This window comes from Microtus oregoni, unplaced genomic scaffold (genome assembly GCF_018167655.1).
Source record: "Microtus oregoni isolate MIOR12 unplaced genomic scaffold, Mior012 000062F_ref0000492, whole genome shotgun sequence".
NCBI lineage: Eukaryota > Metazoa > Chordata > Mammalia > Rodentia > Cricetidae > Microtus > Microtus oregoni.
Window position 1 is genome coordinate 7,170,185 of NW_024543872.1, and position 18,620 is coordinate 7,188,804.

General features: G+C 49.8%; 1 protein-coding gene across 5 annotated transcripts in view; it reads right to left on the reverse strand.

The window, feature by feature from the left end:
- The window catches only part of LOC121439762 (DNA (cytosine-5)-methyltransferase 3A), a 109,070-nt gene that overhangs the window by 23,474 nt on the left and 66,976 nt on the right, over positions 1-18,620 (reverse strand). For all 5 annotated transcript variants that reach the window (XM_041640380.1, XM_041640379.1, XM_041640382.1 and 2 more), the window contains exons 5-6: positions 18,561-18,604; positions 18,024-18,170 (exon numbers count right to left, since the gene is read on the reverse strand). In XM_041640380.1, the coding sequence (XP_041496314.1) occupies positions 18,024-18,170; positions 18,561-18,604 (191 nt within the window). The remainder of the gene's footprint in view (positions 1-18,023; positions 18,171-18,560; positions 18,605-18,620) is intronic.

Below are 18,620 nucleotides of genomic sequence, written 5' to 3' on the forward strand. Positions count from 1 at the left end.
CTGAAGGCCTGGAAAATGAACACCCTGAAGACAATGAGCTAACTCCCTAGGCGCCTGCTCACAGCCGGCAAGCTGGCACATACCAGCTGGAACAGGGATGGGTATAATGAGGCGAGGGGATGAACTATGAGGGAGACCCCCTCCATCTCACCCGGGGCTCTACTCACCCTTCCGGAGACCCCCAGAGCAAGTGAGCAACTGAATGGGCTTTCTCCATGTGCAACTTTGTGGGGGCAGGGCCAAGCCTGCAGTGCACACTATAATCCCAGCATTTAGGAAGCAGAGAGATTGGAAGATCACTTCAAGTTTGAGGCCAGCCTAGGCTAGAATAATGAGACTCTGTCTCAAAAAAAAAAAAAGAAAAAGAAGAAAAAGAAAAAAAGAGAACAAAAACCTTAGGAGTACAACAAACTTCCCCAACAAGAAGGAGCCATCCTCCTGCCTCAGAAAACTCTCGAGGTCCTCTGCTGCCTAGGATATGTTATTTGGGCCAGCTCTCCAGGCCGCCCAAGCTGTGAAGACAAGCCATGAGCTTGGGGCTGGGGTCTAGCTCCATGGTAAGACCACATGCTCAAACCATGGTTTCGTCCCAAGCACACCCCCTCACCCCCTCCCAAGGAAGGAAGTCCTGAATTGACTCCTCTTGCTGCCCTCTGACCTTTAAGACAGGAAAGACTTGCTTGTTGCAACCTCCTCAGGCACAGTAACGCCGCAGACCTCTCAAAAGGTTCTTGCTTTCCGGCTTGGCTGCTCTTTTCAGATGCAAACCATTCTGGCTTCTCACTCCTTTTGTAGCCAAGGCTAGCCTTGAGCTCATCTCCCTCCAGGTGTGCAGCACACACCTGGCTTTCGGATATTCTTCACATCTCACTGGTCTACAGAGCGTGGCTGACAACCTTAAATTCTACCCTATAGAGTTCTGCAACTTCTTCAGACAGACACCTTTCCGTGCAGCCAGGATGCCTGGCCTCAGAACTGAACTGAACCATTCTTGGTCCACATACAAAGCAGATTTTCTTTGACTTCTCAAAGTAAGGGAGTTCCTTGTGAGGTCTTTTGACTCAGATGAAGCTAATCAACTTAAAATAGCAGCATCAGGCAAGACAAGCCATGTTCTTGAAACTGCTTTAAGACTATGCTCCGAGACAGAAGATGAGATGGATGTCAAGAGCCTGGAGGATGCCATGGGGGGCGGGGGGGGGGGGTCTGCCACAGTCCAGCAGAGAAGGTGGCCTCAGAACAGCGCCATGTTCTCTCTTGACTCAAGCCACCAGAGCTGATAAAGCACCTCTTAAAAGACATCTGACTCTCAACCCTCATCCTGTATTCATCGGGCAAACTTCACTTTAATTACATTTTCCAGTGGTACTCATTCCAATAAACCGCCAGCAAACATGGGGACAGGTGTCATGCTCCGAGTGAAACATGTCCCACTGTGCATGGCTGTCCAGGGTCACTGGAGCACAAGGTAAGAACTGTGTAAACTTGGTTTCCCAGCTATACAGAAATAAGATGAAGCTGGGAGGTGGTGGCGCACGCCTTTAATCCCAGCACTTGGGAGGCAGAGACGTGGGGATCTCTGTGAGTTCGAGGCCAGTCTAGTCTACAGAGTGAGTTCCAGGACAGTTTGGGCTATACTGAGAAACTCTGTCTCGAAAAACAAACAGAGCCGGGCGGTGGTGGCGCACGCCTTTAATCCCAGCACTCGGGAGGCAGAGGCAGGCGGATCTCTGTGAGTTTGAGACCAGCCTCCTGGTCTACAAGAGCTAGTTCCAGGACAGGCTCCAAAACCACAGAGAAACCCTGTCTCGAAAAACCAAAAAAAAAAAAAAAAAACGAAAAACAAACAGAAACAAGATGAGTCTCCAGGCCAGATCACCAAGTGGAGAGCAGTACTGTGTGGGGGTCAGTAGTAACAGTCACACCTGTTTGAAAAGCCGTGGCCCCCAGTACTGTGCCTGCAGCATGCAATGCCCCAGGGAAGGAGGGATTGTTGCTGCCTTCACGTACAGGACAGGAGCCACCTACGGCTCCTATAAAGCCACATAGAGGAAATCACTACATCTTTTCTTCTGTACAGCTAACTGCACTGATCCCAGACAGGGAGACCTTCCTAGAGCAAAGGCTATGAGGTCAGGATGGATGTCAGCTGTGAACTTGCCCTTCAGTGCACAGAAGCCTCAGTGTGAAGCAGCCAACACTCCAAATGACATCCAATGCCCCCACAACTCCAGAGGTCCCCCTAATAACAACACATAGCTCCACATTCTGCTCTTTCTTCCCACAGCACCCTTCCCGTTAAACTTCCACCAGGTGAACCCTACTAGCCTTGCCTTCTAAGCCAGTTCTCTCTCCCTACCAACAAAGCTCCTCTAACTCTGGGCTGTCCAGGGAAGCAGCTCTAGCTGTATGTAGCAGGTTAAATTAATCACAATTAAATGAAAATTAAATCACAGGCCCTCGGCTGCAGTAGCCACATTCTACTACACGGCCAAGAGCCACTATTTTGGGTGCGCGGCACAGAATGCAAACAATCCCATTTTCACAGAAAGTTCTGGATAGGGCTGCCCTGAGCCCCTCCTCCTTACCTCCCCTACTGTTCCTTATCTCCCCTCCTTTCCTGCACCCCGCCATTCCACTGTAAAATCTCCTATCAGCCTTGCCTCTTAAAGAGGACTGGACTCATCTCCGTGGGATTACAGCTCCCTAGAGGGCAGACATGGGATCTTCCTCGGCTTCCTGTGGAAACTATGGACAGAACACCTCCCTAACAATGGCGGAATAACTTGTGTCGGCCGAACTGAATGCAACATTACACAGAAGCCTCATCTACACCCTTCCCCACGTTCCAGGCTGCAGGCAGATCCTGTCCATAGCAGGCATCCTAATGATTGCCAGGAGGGTCCTGCTTTAGGGCTCTCCAAAGCTGCCAGGAAATGTTCGTTTCCTATCCCCCTGCAACCCATATGGAGGCGGCGAGCAAATGACCAGGACCTGCTGCTGGCAGTGAAGCTAAAAATAGCCTCAGAGCCAACAGCGTGGAGTTAGCAGGACTTGTTGCTAAGGAGACAGCCACAGAGCGAGCAACCAAGCAGGAGAAGGTGTCAGACATTCTCCAGGAGAGCAAAGGCTGGACTGGTGGACTCAAAGTTGACAGGGGTTCAATGCTCCCACCTAGAGATGGTCTGCCTTCTGGCAACTCCTGACTAGTGTTCAAGTGGGGGTAAATATTCCCCTCTGTCCCTCAGTACCTCATCTCCATGGTAACCACCAGGACTAGGGTAAAGTACCAGCCCCTGGAAGGGAGGCCTCTGCCTGGAGCTGGTTGTTATGGCAACATCTCCCCCCTTTCTTGTCATTCTCTCCCTCCTGGCTTCTCCTGAGGGATGAGGTGGGGGTCAAGACTTAGCTTAACCACCAGGACCAGAAGCTTCCCAACAAGACTAAGCAGCCAGCAGCTCGAGGCTCCTGGAAGCCCAGGAAGGTCAGTGGGTCACAGCAAGGGGCAGTGCATCCTCTCCCTTGGTCCTTCACAGGTGACCCTGCCAGAGAGGCCCAGAGGGAGATTTAAAAACCCGTATGTCTAGGCCCTGCTGACGTGGATCAGCAGGCATGGATGGGGGCCAGGACTCTTAAAACCACCGTAGGCAATTCTAACATTAGACAAGTGGGGGGACCTCAGAAAGCTCAGACTGTGGGATACAAGTGAGGAACTGGGTCCGTAAGAGAACTGAGCCCACCAGAAGGGTCAGAGCCACCAGGTGAGAAGGACATGACCTAGAAAGGGGGGGGGCACTCCTTCACCTCAATGCAGGTGTCCCAGGAGGGCCACCACACTTCCTGGGCCTTTCCCTTCAACCACTGTCTGACTAGGTCCTGAGTTGAAATCAAAGCAATGGACAATCTGTTCCCTGTGGCAGACAGCAGAGGGTGGGGGGCTGGGAAGCCTGCTTCCCACAGCTCAGGCAGATGATTCAGACTAAAAGAGAAATCCATCCTCAAAAGTAAGGCAAAAGGGTCACCATGGCAACCATGGGTGCCAGTCTGATTGATTTTACATTGCCTGCCCAAACCCAGGGCTCTGCAACAGAACCTTGTTCCCAGCTCAGAAGAACAGTATTTGGTCTAACGCCACACACCCTACCCTCATTGACCAGATCCATTTCCTGGAGTCAACTGTGAGCCTGCCAAAAACACACCTACACCACCGGGATGGTTGAGCCTGGAGCACCTGCAATAGCCCGGCAGGGGGAGGAGCTCTGAGGAGGGGCGAGAAGGTGGAAGAGATGAGCTGCCATGCTTCTGTTACTCACAGCCTAATTGTGTGCCCAGGACCCACCACACATAAACCACAGCCGCCATGCAGGACAGCATGCAATTAGACAGTAAATTATGTGGTAGTGATCTTCCTACATGTGCTGAGGGAAGTCAGAGGCTGCCAGAACCTCAAAGGCAGGAAGATTCTGGGGCTGCGTTAGGGCAGGGTGTGCAGATCTGGAGGTCACCTGCAATGGCACTGTCTTCCTGGGAGCACGGCAAGGACAGATGTGAGATGCACAGGGTCAGCCCTACACATTTCTACTTTTAGAAGTGGCCTGGAGCTGCTGTATGTGAGGGAATTCTCACTAGCGGCGTCTAACACAGAAGCTAGAGGATCAGCCAGGAACCCAGTCCTTCCTTCTCGCTTACTCCCTATCTCTGCACATCCTGGTCTAGCCCAGGCACCCATCCCTGAGCCGTCCCTAGCTTCCAATCCTCTCAATCATTCCTATCCTTGAAAGCCCCAATCCACTGGGCCTGCCTGTGGGCTCTTGCTACCATCTTCCTCATGCCACCCTGGCCAGACATCCACCTACTTCCTCTGCAGCTCCGGAGCCAGCCCCCAAACCAGCCTCCTTTCCCGATATCCCAAAGCTGCTAGGTCTGCAGTTCCATTTCTGTCTACACCTGAGGACCAGGGCAAGAGGCGCACGCTGGAGAGACTGCAGGGGCCGAGGAAGGCTGAGCTGCACAGATTCAGACCTCCCTTCCCCTAGCCAGAGAAAATCAATGGGAGGTGTGGGGGTCTGAGACTGGGCAGGGTGTTGACAGCGATGACAGGATCCTGAGTGACCACCTAGCTTCTCTAGCCAGTCCAATGGGACTGCAGGACATCATCTGTTCGACGTAGACGGAATCAACGGAAGCCCAAGAGACCGACACTTAGGCAGAAAGACTCTGAGGGCAAGTTTGCTCAAGTGATGGATGTTGTCGCCCTGGAGAAACCTGAATCCGCAGAGGTGCTAATCACGTTCAAGCAAGGAGAGTGGGCCAAGAGGAACCACGTACACCACCCTTTCCCCACCCTTCCTCCTGGATCCAGGGGTCAGAGAAAGGCTCAGAGGACCACCATTCTGATTCAGGCACGCAGACCTGAGTTTCGGGGTCCAGAGACGATGGGAGGAGCCCAAGCAGACTAGCTGGGCTACGGCTGGAAACAACAGGATGGCCTCCATTTCCATCCGAAAGAGAACATTTAAATCAAAGCCTTCAGTCCTTTCCGGACTTCCTACCCCCAGGGTTTGGAAAGTGAGAGCCGCGACCCCAGTGGAACCTTCCAATCACCTGAACTGTCACTCAATTTCCCCCAATGTGATTAATCCACCCCAGGCAGTGAAGTCTAAACAAACAGCTCCACGTGACCCTAGTGCCAGGGCTGCGGCGTGGGGGGCTCTGGGCTAAGTTTAGGTCGGTTCCTACCAGAGGCCGAGTGCATTTCAAACTTCCCCCGGGGGTTGGGGCTGATTTCCAGCCTGCTGAGGCACTGCCCCTGAGATGAGAGCTTCAATGACTCAGAAAAGGTCCAAGAGCCTGTCCCTGGATGCCTGCGGAGTGACTGAGGGCAACACACACTCGAACACACTGGTGGTGATGGTGGTTTGTTATTATTATTAGAATAACTCCCCCGCCCAAGCTGGCCTCCCCTTCTCACCTCAGGCTGGCCCTGGACCTGTGGGATGGACAGCACACCTAGCTGAGCACCCTCAGGATGATAAAGTAAGTTAACTACACCTTTGCAGTCTGAACTCCCCCACTCCAATTTCCTTGCAAATTGCATCGAGATTTAAATATACAGAGAGAGGACTGCGTTGTTCCTTTTGTTCAGCCCACCTGAGCTGGAACACAAATAAAGACAGGTGCTGCCTGTTGGCTGATACAGGCTGGGAAGCGTGGCAGTGCCTGGGCAATGGGGAGTGCCCCCTGCCGTGGCACTGTAAACAACAAAACTCTACTCCTGGTAGCTGGCTGGAGAGGTGAAACCTGGAAGGTCAGGGTGAGGGGCTGAAGTTAGGGAGAGCTGATTCTCAGGCTCACGCCTGTAATCCTAGCACATTGGAGGTGGAGGCTGGAAAATCAAGAGTTCGAAATCACCCGCATCTATATAACTTCATCCGCACCTATATAATGAGTTCAAGGTCAGCCTGAACTGACAAGATACCAAGCCTCAAGATAAAATTAAAACAAAAGGAATGTTCTCTGGCTGGCCCAGGAAGTTCTTCAGGAAGCTTACCGCTCCTGTTTCTCCTTGTCTTGGTCTTGCTATAGGTCCTGTCTATTTCTATTATTTCCCCCATGGTCATTCATGGTTTAATGCTAGCTGCTCAAGAACAGCTTGCCCCAGACCAAGCAAAAAGTACCCCTTCCTGCAAAATGCTCTTCCCCACAGTAGGGTACACAGAAAGCAGAGAGGTAATCCCCACCACAGAAACCAATGGGAAAAAAACAAGCTAGACTCTCCCGAGGCTGGCCTGGAACTCTCAATTCTGCCTGTTCTACCTGACCCTCAGTAAAGGTCAAACACAGCCTCCTACTGGCCCTGCTCCTGAAAACCTTCTCTTTGAGCCCCCTACACCACACCAAGAGTTGGCACGTTAAAATGCAGGCCAGGTTCTCTCTGCTTCCAGCTGCAGACAGCCTAATTTCTCACCATGGCAGGAAGGTTCCTGATGGTCGAACCAGCAGCTTCCTCTTCTTACATACCCTCCCAATCCTGTACTGCGTATTTCTTGTTGTCTCAGACAGACCAGCAGCTTTGAGTCTTCCTCTCCTCACCCATTCCTTTTCCAAATTGATTTAATTAGGCTTGGTGAAGTATCCAAGGAAGCCCCCCCTCCGTGAGCTTCCCTATCATCCCCCAGGGGGTCGTGATCCTCCTCTAAGCTCTGAAAGCACTGGTCAGATCTGGTCTGCCTAACACAGCCTAGCTCACTCAGTCTTCCAGCCTCCTCCACCATGCAGTGTGTTTCTGAGACAGTCGGTGTCACCAGCACAATAAGTTGGGCCTTTAGTCAATGCTGAGTTAAGGCTCCTTAATTCCCTCTAATAGACCCTGAGCCCATGTGGAGCTACAGCATGAGGGCCCTTTCTCTCTAGGAGCAAGACCTCATCGGGACCTCCCTGATCAATGGGCAAAAGCGTACGCGTGCGTGCGTGTATGTGTGTGTGTTTCCTGGTTGCTTTTTTTGTTTTTGTTTTTTTCTGAAACAGTCTCAGTTGGACCAGAACTCAAGGTAGACCAGGCTGGCCTAAAACCTGCAATCTTCCTCCTTCCTCTGCCCCCGGGTGCTGGGGTTGCAGGGAAGTGTGTATCACCATGCCCAGGTGTTTGAGGTAGTCTCCAGTAGCTCAGGCTAGCCTTGAACTTTTGGTCTTCCTGCCTTTACCTCCCAAGTGATAGAATTAAGTGAGCACCATTACACTTGGTTTGTGCATCGCTAGGGATGGATCCCAGGACTTCCTGCATAATAGGTAAGCATTCTACCCACTGAGCCACACCCCCAGCCCATTTCCTTTTCTGGGTGTTTTACTGTGCGTGCATCTGCGCACCATGTGCATGCAGTGCCCATGGAAGCTGGAGAGGGTGTCAGATCCCTAGGACTGGAGTTATAGACAGTTGTGAGCTGCCGTGAAGAGCAGCCAGTCCTTAGGTGTTGACCATCTCTCCAGTCCCCTGGTCTTCTTCGAGGATTTTAGTTATTTTTGTTTTTCAATTATATGTGTGAGTGTGCAGGTGAGTGCAGGGACCCACAATGGTCTGGGCCTGAAGAGGCCATTAGACAGATGCCTCGGAACCGGAGTTACAGGCACTTGGGAGCCCACAGATGTGGAAACGGGGACAAAAGGGTCCTCTGCAAGGGCAGTCAACACTCTTAAGCTCCCAACCTTCTCTCCAGCCCCTAAATTGCATTTGTGGATGTGTGGTCAGAAGATAATTTGGGAAAACTGGTTCTCTCCTTCTACTATATAGGTCCCAGGAATTGAATTCAGGTTGTCAGGCTTGGCAACAAGTGCCTTTACCTGCTGAGCCATCTTGCTGGACCACACCCCAGCCCTCTTAAGAACAGTGCAGGGGGTGGGTGGTCTTATGCATGCTAGGCATCTACCTTATCCCTTTTATTTTGGTTTTTGAGAGTTGCTCTTGCTATCACTATGTAGTTCTGATTGGCCTGGAACTCACCAGGTTAGCCTTGAACAGAGATCCAACTGCCTCTGCCTCCTGAATACTGGGATTATATTCATGAGCCCCTCCTATCCAGCTCTGGGCCTTTAGAATCAGTAGCTAAAACAACAGAGAAGGGAGGGGCACAGTGATGAAGACGGAAAAGCTGGACTCTAGCTCCAAGCCCAAATGATCTACAGATTATCTCATAAGCATTTTCCTAAGGGTGCTCTGTTGAGTGTGAGCTCCGAGACATCACTTAGGACATTTAATTTAGAACTGATGTTCGCAGCAGTACAGGTGACGGAGGGCTACGGATCATGATTCCAGCTCTTCCCACCCCTGAACAATAAATGTCTAGAATTCCTGGAGCTGGGCAACCTATGTCTATCACATTATAAATCAGGACAGTGAATTGATCAACTAATCTGGAGCAGAAGCTAAGACTCGAAACCAGGCCTACAGAATTCCACTCCGGCATTATCTTAATCCAATTTTACAACTTCAGACCTAGCCCTGAGAAAACAGCAAGTCAAGGGCAGGGCAAGGGCACCGGGGAGCAGTACCAAGAAGAAGGAGTCTGAGGGTCCGCCCAGAGGACAAGTTCTGGGGAGGTCAAGCCAGGGGGCCACCGTTCTGAATTCAAGGCACCAAAGAAAACAGGTCTGGGTGCCAGACAGAAGTAACCTGAGAAAGGGAGTTGGTTTTGGCCAGGGGACCTTCCTAAGGCCATTATGGCTCTGTTTTAACTACCCTAGGCCACTGTGGAGGTCAGAGGACAGACCAAAGGAGTCAGCTCTCTTCCTTCACCAGGTGTGTTCTAGGGACCAAACTCAGGTCATCGGGCTTGGTGGCAAGTTCTTTGCCCTGAACCATCTTGCTGCCCTGATAAAGAAACTTATTACAGAACTGGGGGTTCAGTTCAGTGGTAGAACATGTGCTTAGTGTGCACATGTAGGGAACACTAGGTGCTGCCCCAAGCATCAAACCAAATATAACCAATGTCAGGCTGTGCTTCAGGTCTGTGGTGAAGGTAAAGCTCCCTGCACAGGCAGAGGTCAGGGAAGCTCACCCCTTCCCCGAGGTCATTAGCCAAAGCCAGCAGCTGCACCGTGGGGACTGTTCAGAGAGCTACTCTCTCTGTGCCCAGAAGTGAATTCTCCAGTGTGCAACCTTCTACCTTGCTTGGCTACCTACTGAGTTCCAGGACAGTCTGGGCTACAATGGGAGACCCCGTTTCAAAACAAACAAACCAACCCAAAGGTAAGCCTTTTGCACCTGCAATCCCAGCATTTAAGAGATGGCAATAGGAGGATCAAGAGTTCACAGCTCCAAGAGTCAAGTTTCAAGGCCACCCTGGGTTAACTGAAACCCCCTCTCAAGACAAACACCAGAAACCGCCCCAGTCCATCCACTTATCACAGCGGCAGTCCCTTTCTGACATTTTCCAAAGCCCGGACGTGCAAAGGTCAACCTAGGAGGCCTTTTCTGATTATGGCCTTCACGGGAGCCCCTTTAAAATGCTCTCAGCCATTTGGTAATGTTTCAGTAAAGCTGTGGCAGCTGCAAATGTTCCTATTCTATCCAGGGTGGCCAGGCACTCCCAAGGGCAAAAGCTGAGCATGCCAAGACATCCGGTCAGGTGGCACCCACTCCATGGGGCTGCTGCTTTGCACTCAGCTTTATTGGTCTCCACGGCAAACTGCTCAGGAGATCACACCTCGTTCACCTCAGTGTCCACAGACCTTCGCAGGAGGCCCCTGCTCAGGGCCTGCAGGGTGATTACTTATTAAATGATGTACTGCCCAGCAGGAGGTGACCCTCTAGACACTCACAGGCTGTTCTTCCAGGACACACAGGAAGCAGTCTGTCACAACCTCTGGTTGTAAAGCAAAGGGAAGCCACATTTGTTAAAACTCCCAGAAACAGCAGCAACAACACAAACGGTCAATAAACATTTGAAAAGATAACTTAGCCTCACTTGTTTATTGGGAAATGACAATTAGAATCATAACAAGAGACCACTTTCCTACCCGTTCCCATTAGCAGAGCACGATGAGGAGCTAGCTGGGGTGTGAGTCAGAATCAGTGTGGCCCCTTTCCTAGCAATCTGACAGATTTTATAAAATACAAAATGCACACCACTCCTTCCACTCAGGATTCTCTTTCTAGGGTGTGGTGTTATGCAAACACAGAAGCAGGCTAAGCCTAGCATGCATGCAGATCCTGCTTTAATCCCCAGCACACACACTGATCTGGGCACACGACTATAATCCAGGCACCTAGGAAGTAAAGGCAGAAAGGGCTGAAGCTTAACTCATCTTCAACTACATACCAGGTCTGAGGCCAGCTTGAGCTACCCAAGACCTTCCTCACACATATCAGGGACCTTTTACTACCACAGCATGCCTGGACAGCAAAATACTGTGACACAATGGCCAGCAGGGAGTCTGGTTAAAAAAAAAAAAAGTCATAATGCCAGGTGGTGGTGGCACACGCCTTTAATCCCAGCACGTAGGAGGTAGAGGCAAGTGGATCTCTGTGAGTTCTAGGCCAGCCTGGTCTACAGAGCAAGTTCCAGGACAGGCTTCAAAGCTACAGAGAAATTATCTCGAAAAACCAAACAAACAAAACAAAAAAGAAAGAAAAAATATCATGGCAATTCACAGCGAAAATAGAATAGTAATCATGTGGCTAAACTGGCCACCTTATTGGAAGTGAAAACCCAAAGTGTAAAGTGAAACTACAGAATGATGCCACTCATAAACACAGACCTAGGAGGAGTGTTAGATTCTTAGACACACACACACAGAACAGCTGTGACACGCATCCACCAAACAGCATCAAAGACCTCTAAAAATATTTTGTTATCTATATGTGTGTGGTTTTTGGAGACAGCATCTTACACTGTAGCACAGCTAGACTGGAGTTCACTAGACAAGGCATTCTGACTGAACCTGTGGTCATCCCCCTGCCTCTGCCTCCTGAGTATCACTCTGATCTCAGTGTGTGCTATTATGCCCAGCTCTAAAGCATATTAAAAGAATTAAAATTGTGTGTGTGAGTCTTGTAAAATAAGAATGTGCTTGGGTAATACGTACTTTGTTGTTGATGATTTTTTTTATCAAGTCCTATCTTAGAAACTAATAAAAGTAGGTATCAGCAAGATGGCTAGGCTGGAACATCTGCCAGTTAAACCCAATGAGCTAAACCTGGGGCGTGTGGAAGGGTGGGAGAACAGATTCCACAAAGGTGTTCAACCTCTACATGTACTTCATATGTAAATTTATAATACATATAGCATACACAAGTACATATATAATAATTTGCCTGGTGAGGTGGTACCTACCTTTAATCTGAGCATTTAGGAGGCAGAAGCAGGAGGATCTCTGTGAGTTCAAGGCTAGCCTGGTCTACATAGAAAGACAGTGTCTCAAAATAACAACAGTAACTAAGCTCCTAAAAGAGCCTTAAAGGTTGTATGTTCTTTATTAATCATATAATTCTGTGTTTAGTATTCTGTCTTCATGCAGCCCATTTCAGGTAAGTCTGTGCATTGGGACAGCTTGGTGCTGAAGTCTGAAAAACCACAGGTGAAAACCACTACAGCCAGCATTTGCACAAAGCCTCCTAAGGCCTAGGAACAAAGCCCTCCCTCCCCTTCAGGAATGTGATGGTTTTACTCCTGGCTGGACAGCCTAGGGTGGGGGCAGGGTGCACCTAAGGGCAGGAGGGGCTAGGGAGACCACAGATTGTTACTATCACAATGCAATATTATCTGATAAGCCTGAGGATGCCTGAGCCAGAGCCCTACCTTCAAACTGGAATTCTGGGATATACCAGATACCCTAGCACCTGGAATATGGGAGGCCTGCCTTGAAGTGAGTTAGGATCACCAGGGTGAAAATGTTAGTGAGTCCTAACATCCACCATGGAGGTCACAGGGTTGAAACAATGGGAAACAGCCAGAACCTGTATATGTGATGGGGCATTGAGGAGCTGCCATGCGCCCTGTAGCAGGGCTCAGTCATTTATTACAGCAGGGCCAGCAGACAGAAGACAGCAGCCTTCCGCTTTCTGGCAGGAAGTTCCATTCAGAGATGAAGGAAATGGCCGTTTTCCTCATCACCTATTTCAAGTTTATTTCATTTGTGCAATGTAAGTTATGTATTTATTTTTTAAAAGACAGGTCTCACTTGCTATGTAGACCAGGGCTAGCCTTTGAATTCAGAGATTCAGCAGCCTTGACCTCCTGAACGCTGGGAAGAAGGCACATGCCATCTTCGGGACTTTATCTTGGGCAGGTGAAAAGTATGATCTCCCCCAGTGGCTGAGATGTGACTGACAAAGGTGGAGAAAGGGGAAACAGGCTGCGAAAGGAACTTCTTATTTGTGTGCGCACTGAGACTGAAGCCAAGGCCCCTAGCTTGCTAGGCAAGTGCTCTCCCATTGGGCTACATCCCTAGGCCTAGGAAGGGGGCTTTTAGGGTAAAAAAAAGCCTCTGAGGTGGTGCAGATGCAGGTGGGAGCTAGCAGAGACTCCCAGCAGCGCAGGCCAGCCCTTCAGGCTTGGACCACTCATTTTCATTGCTGACAAATCCTGGGAACCTCGGAGATGAAGCAATGGCTTTCAGAATGCTTCCTGCCCTCCTCCCTGAAGTCCAGTTCATCCTCTGAAGTCCAAAGCTGCCTCCTGCTGATGAATCTCGGTCTGAGGCCTGTTCAGAGCCCTGTGCTTCCTTTTTGTTTTGTTTTGTTCTTTTAAGACAGGGTTTCTCTGCAGCTTTGGAGCCTGTCCTGGAACTCACTCATTCTGTAGGTCAGGTTGGCCTCGAACTCACAGAGATCCGCCTGTCTCTGCCTCCTGAGTGCTGGGATTGAAGGTGTGCGCCACCACTGCCTGGCTGGTCACTGAGCTCACGGGACTCAAACTGTCTGAGAAGTTTGAAAGCACGGATGACAATGACATCCCATCCATGTAGAAAATGTTTGCGGGTGGCAGTGCCTGGGAAGCAGGTGCAGTTGTGGCGGTAGAGGCATGAGGGTGTGGGTGTGATCAGGAGTGGGAGGGCAGGGAATTCAATCCATGAAAGCTTTTCTAGTGAATCTTATGCTAGGGAAATGAAAGTGGGTTCTGAGGTACACACGAGTGATCCTAGTACTTTGGAAGATCAGGAATTCAAGGTCAGCCTTAGCTACATAGCAAAAAGAAAAAACAAAAACCAAAAACAACCCCCACCCCAAACCAAGAAATGCAGGTAAGTGGTAGGTGGGTCAAGAAGGGGAGACCTGAGAATACCTGAGCAAAGGGGGACAAAATATACTGCGGAGAAATGCAGGAAGCGTAAACTTCAGGGGCATCAAGAAGGCCCAGGGAAGCAGTATCAGAAGAAAAGGTCAAAGGCTGAGGAGCTAAGGTTAGCCTTAGAAGGAGGTGGGGAGGGTGGAGAGCTAGCTCAGCAGTCATGAGCACTTGTTCTTTTTTTTTTTAGATTGATTGATTGATTGATTGATTTATTATACAGTATCTGCCTGCATGTCAGAAGAGGGCACTATATCTCATCATAGATGGTTATGAGTCATCACGTGGTTGCTGGGAATTGAACTCAGGACCTCTGGAAGAGCAGTCAGTGCTCTTAACCTCTGAGCCATCTCTCCAGCCCGAGCACTTGTTCTTGAAGAAGGCCCAGGTCCAGTTCCCAACACCTACATGGTGCCTTACAACTCTTATAGCTATCCATAACTCCAGTTCCAGGGGATCCCACACTCTCCTCTGACCTCTGTGGGCACCAAGCACACATATGATACACAGACACATATGTAGGCAAAGCAGTCATACACATTAAATAAATCTTAAATATATATAAAATATATATAAAGAAAGTGGGCCCGATAGTTTCTGCTCTGTAGTTTGGAAAGCTACCTGTGTTTTATCAGCAGTTAGTCCTTCCTTGTCCCCTAGCTAGCAGGGTGTGGCATTTCGAGCTAAACTCTTTAAGATTGGGAAACCTAAACTTTAATTGCATTCTGGCCCCACTCCTCTCCTGTCCTGGAGGCTTGTGGCCAGTCAAGGATCAAGGCACGTGTAGTTACAACTCAAAAAGATCTGTAGACCTAGTCACACTACAAGTCACAGTTCATTTTATTGCGAGGAAGTATATTTTGTTCTGGGGTCTCCATACTGCAAGTCACAGGCACCTCCAATATTTCAAACTCAATCAATGTTCTCCACTTTTCTGTTATCGCTTAAAGACCAATGGCATCTGTGTTGGGTGGGGTGAGAAAGCAAATGCCCAGATCTAGCAGAGACTAGAAAAGCTTTTGATAACTGCTAATTGCTGAAGTAGGTGGCAGATACATGCATATACAGAGAGATACTGACATAGATATAGAGATATGTATGTGTTATAGATAGATATCTGGCATGTATTATATAACAGATTTCTCATTCCACTTTTATGCATATTAACAAATGTTCCTAATTTTTTAATTTTCTGAGACAGGATCTTTCTATGTAGCCCTGGCTGGCCTGGAACACCCTAGGTAGACAGAGCTGACCTTGAACTCAGAGAAACCCATTGTCCTTTGCCTCTTGAGTGCTGGGATTAAAGACATGCACCACCACACTTGGCCAGTGTTCCTAACTTTTTTTATTAGACTATTCTGTTTCAAGACAAGTTGTTTTTTTGGTGGAGTATTAGTTTGGGATGTTTCACATTTGTTTATGCTGAGGAACATCTGTTTAACGATACAAAGTTGTGTTGCATTCTTTTATGCTGCATTTGTTTAACTCTGTGAAGCTGTGTTATTCTGCCTGTCTAAAACACCTGATTGGTCTAATGAAGAGCTGGATAGCCAACAGCTAGGCAGGAGAAAGGATAGGTGGAACTGTCAGGCAGAGAGAATAAATAGGAGGAGAAATCTGGGGAGAGAGGATCGAGGAGCAAGAGAAGGAGAGGAGGACTCCAGGAGCCAGTCACCCAGCTACACCGCAAGCCACTGAGTAAGAAGAAAGGCCGGGCGATGGTGGCGCACACCTTTAATCCACTCAGGAGGCAGAGGCAGGCGGATCTCTGTGAGTTCGAGACCAGCCTGGTCTACAAGAGCGAGTTCCAGGACAGGCTCCAAAGCCACAGAGAAACCTTGTCTCGAAAAACCAAAAAAAAAAAAAAAAAAAAAAAAAAAAAAAAAAAAAAACCACAGAGAAACCCTGTCTCGAAAAACCAAAAAAAAAAAAAAAAAGAGAGAGAGAGAGAAGTAAAGAAAGGTATATAGGATAAAGATAAACGCCCAGAGGCAAAAGGCAGACATTATAAATTAAGAAGTCAGCAAAAAACAAGCCAAGCTAAAACCAGGCATTTATAATTAAGAATAAGCCTCTGTTTATGATTTATTTGGGAGCTGGGTGGTGCTCTCCCCAAAAGAACAAAGAGTAAAAAGCCAAAAGAGTAAAATACCAAGAACTACAAAGGTTTCACTGCGTTAACAGTCCTGGCTGCCACTGTGGAGCTCACTCTGTAGCCCAGGCTGGCCTCAAACTTACAGAGATCCACCTGCCTCTGTCCCCCGAGTTTCGGGCATGCGCTGCCCCCACCTGGCTCCTTACTTATTATTTTTGTTTTTTGGGTGACTGGGGCTTGCTGGGTGTGTATGTGTAGGTGGGGCAGAGCTTGAACTATGTGGTGATATACAGACCAGGCTGGCTTCAAACGTGTATCTTCCTTCTTCAATCTCTCAAATACTGAGATTACAGGTGGGTTCTGAGTTTAAATTTCAAAACTGTTACCTCTGTTTATTTGGTGTGTGTGTGTACACCTGTGTGGAGGATGGAGTTGGTTCTTCTCTGTGGGAGTTCTGGAGACTAAACTCAAGTTGTCAGCCTCAGTCACGAGTTCCCTTACTGACTGGGGCCAACTTGACCACACAAATCTTAAAATTTTAGCAGTAACTTAAAATTGTTAAAAATGGATCTTCATTTCCTAGGAGTAGGAAAACCCCTTCTAACTGTGCCTCGGGCTGACCTCCACGTGCTGATTGACAGAGGAGACCCCAAGTCACCACCTCAGCACCTCTGACTGGGGGCTCAGGAACAGAAGCACCGCACACACAGCCCGAGGGCCAAGGTCCCAGGAGAAGAGAGACAACAGTCACTTCCTGACAGTGCACCCCAAGCTCGGTGCTCAGGGCTATAGGTGCCCCTCTCAGACCTTGGCCAGGCTGCCCTTTCTCCACTCCTTCAGAAGGATGACTTCTGCCTTCCTGGATCCCAAAGGAACTAGAAACAAAGCAGCCAGAACCAACTACATCCCCTCCACCTTGTTTGGAACTTTCTCTAGGGCCCCCAGCACACATGGTCAGATAGCCTGAGGTCAAGACCCTGTTTCCTCTCCCTCCTCCTCTCCCTCCCGTGGGAGTGGCCCCCACAACCCACCCTTCCCACAGCTGATCTTCAAGGATTGATGGCTGCTTAGGTCTTTATCTGCCTTCTCACCTCCTTCCCTTTGCAGTCCTGGGCTGCTTCCAGCTTCCTCCTAGATCCCACAGAGGGTTCTTGGGAAAAACACCAGCTCCCTCAGGCTTGACCAGTGTGAGGCATGCCCCCACTGTCTAGGGAAACCAGCTCTCCGAGACACACTTTCTCTCCTGGTCTCCTGTAGCCCCTCTCAGGCCCACAGCTGCAGCTCTGTTCTCATTGGCCCACAACCTTGGTAATTTCTGCACACCGAATGCTAAGACGCTGTGCCTCTGCCATCTACTGAGCAGACTCCACAGACTTTGCCTTGCTTTCACCTTGGAATCTGCAGCCCAAAGTCCAGCTTCCAGCTCCTTGGCACGGAACTCTGAAGTTTTTTGTTTGTTTGTTTGTTTGGTTTTTCGAGACAGGATTTCTCTGGGTAACAGTCCTAGCTGTCCTGGAACTTGCTCTGTAGACCAAGCTGGCTTTGAACTCACTGAGATCTGCCGGTCTCTGCTTTCCAAGTGCTGGGATTAAAGGTGTGCACCACCACCGCCCAGTTCAACTCTGAACTCTTGATCCCAACAACTAGTCCTACCAGAGCAAAAGGCACAGTCGTCACCTTGTGCCCAGGCCAGACCTGACAGTGTCCTTGTCATTGCTGTAGCAGCTCTCTGGCCTGTCCGCCGACATGCCCTGGATCCCACTGTCCTGTCTCCCCTGCTGCCACCTGCACCCGAGTCTTTTCTCTCCTTGAACACTGTCCACATCTAGACAGTCTGAGCAGGAAATGCCACCGAGGCCTCACTGAGCCTTCAATCCGTTTTGTTCTTCTCACACATCAGAGCATCAACTCCACATGGGCAGCAGCACCATAGGCATGCGCCACCTCCCCCACAGCTAGCACCCCAAAAGGACTATGAGAGGACAAATGAACCACCTAGCCTAGCAGTAGGAGTCTGGGAATTCTCGGAGTTAACCCTAGCGGAAAGTCTCAGCCATAGCCTGACAAGAGTTCCAGAGGGCAACTAGAACTGAATTCCGATTTGCGGCTCTCACACCTGGCACCGAGGATAGAAGGCATCTCACCTCCCTTTTCCATCGTGCCAGCCACTCGTCCCGTTTCCGTTTGCTGATGTAGTAGGGGTCCCCTGCCTGGAAGGTGAGTCTTGGCATGGGTCGCTGACGGAGGCTGGACTCCCAGCCCAAACCACCCCGCAGTCGGCCCCGGGAGCCCTAGGACAGAAGATAAACAGGCATTATAAGGTGGGCACAGACACCCCTGAGGGTTTGCCCCTCGTGGAGGGGAAACTGAGACGGGTCACTCATCCCAAACAGAGGGGTTGTTGACCCCAGAGTACTGAGGAGGGACTCGAAGTTGGTAGGGACACAAGAACAAGACAGTGGGGGAAGTGCTTGATCTCCGGAGGGGGATGAGCTGGCTGCCTGGCTAGGGGACTTCCAACCTCCACCCCCACTTCCTCTCCTTCTCACAAAAGGACACCAAAGAAGGGGCAGGGACCCACCCTCGGGCCCCCCTCACACACACTCGCCACAGTCCGTCAGAGAGGTGGCTTTCTTCTAGAAACAGGATCCAGAGCCCCTGGGGGTGAGGAAAACACTTGCCTCCGTTTTCATGGATTCGATGTTGGTCTGCTTCTGTTCTTTGCCTGTGGAAAGGGAAGG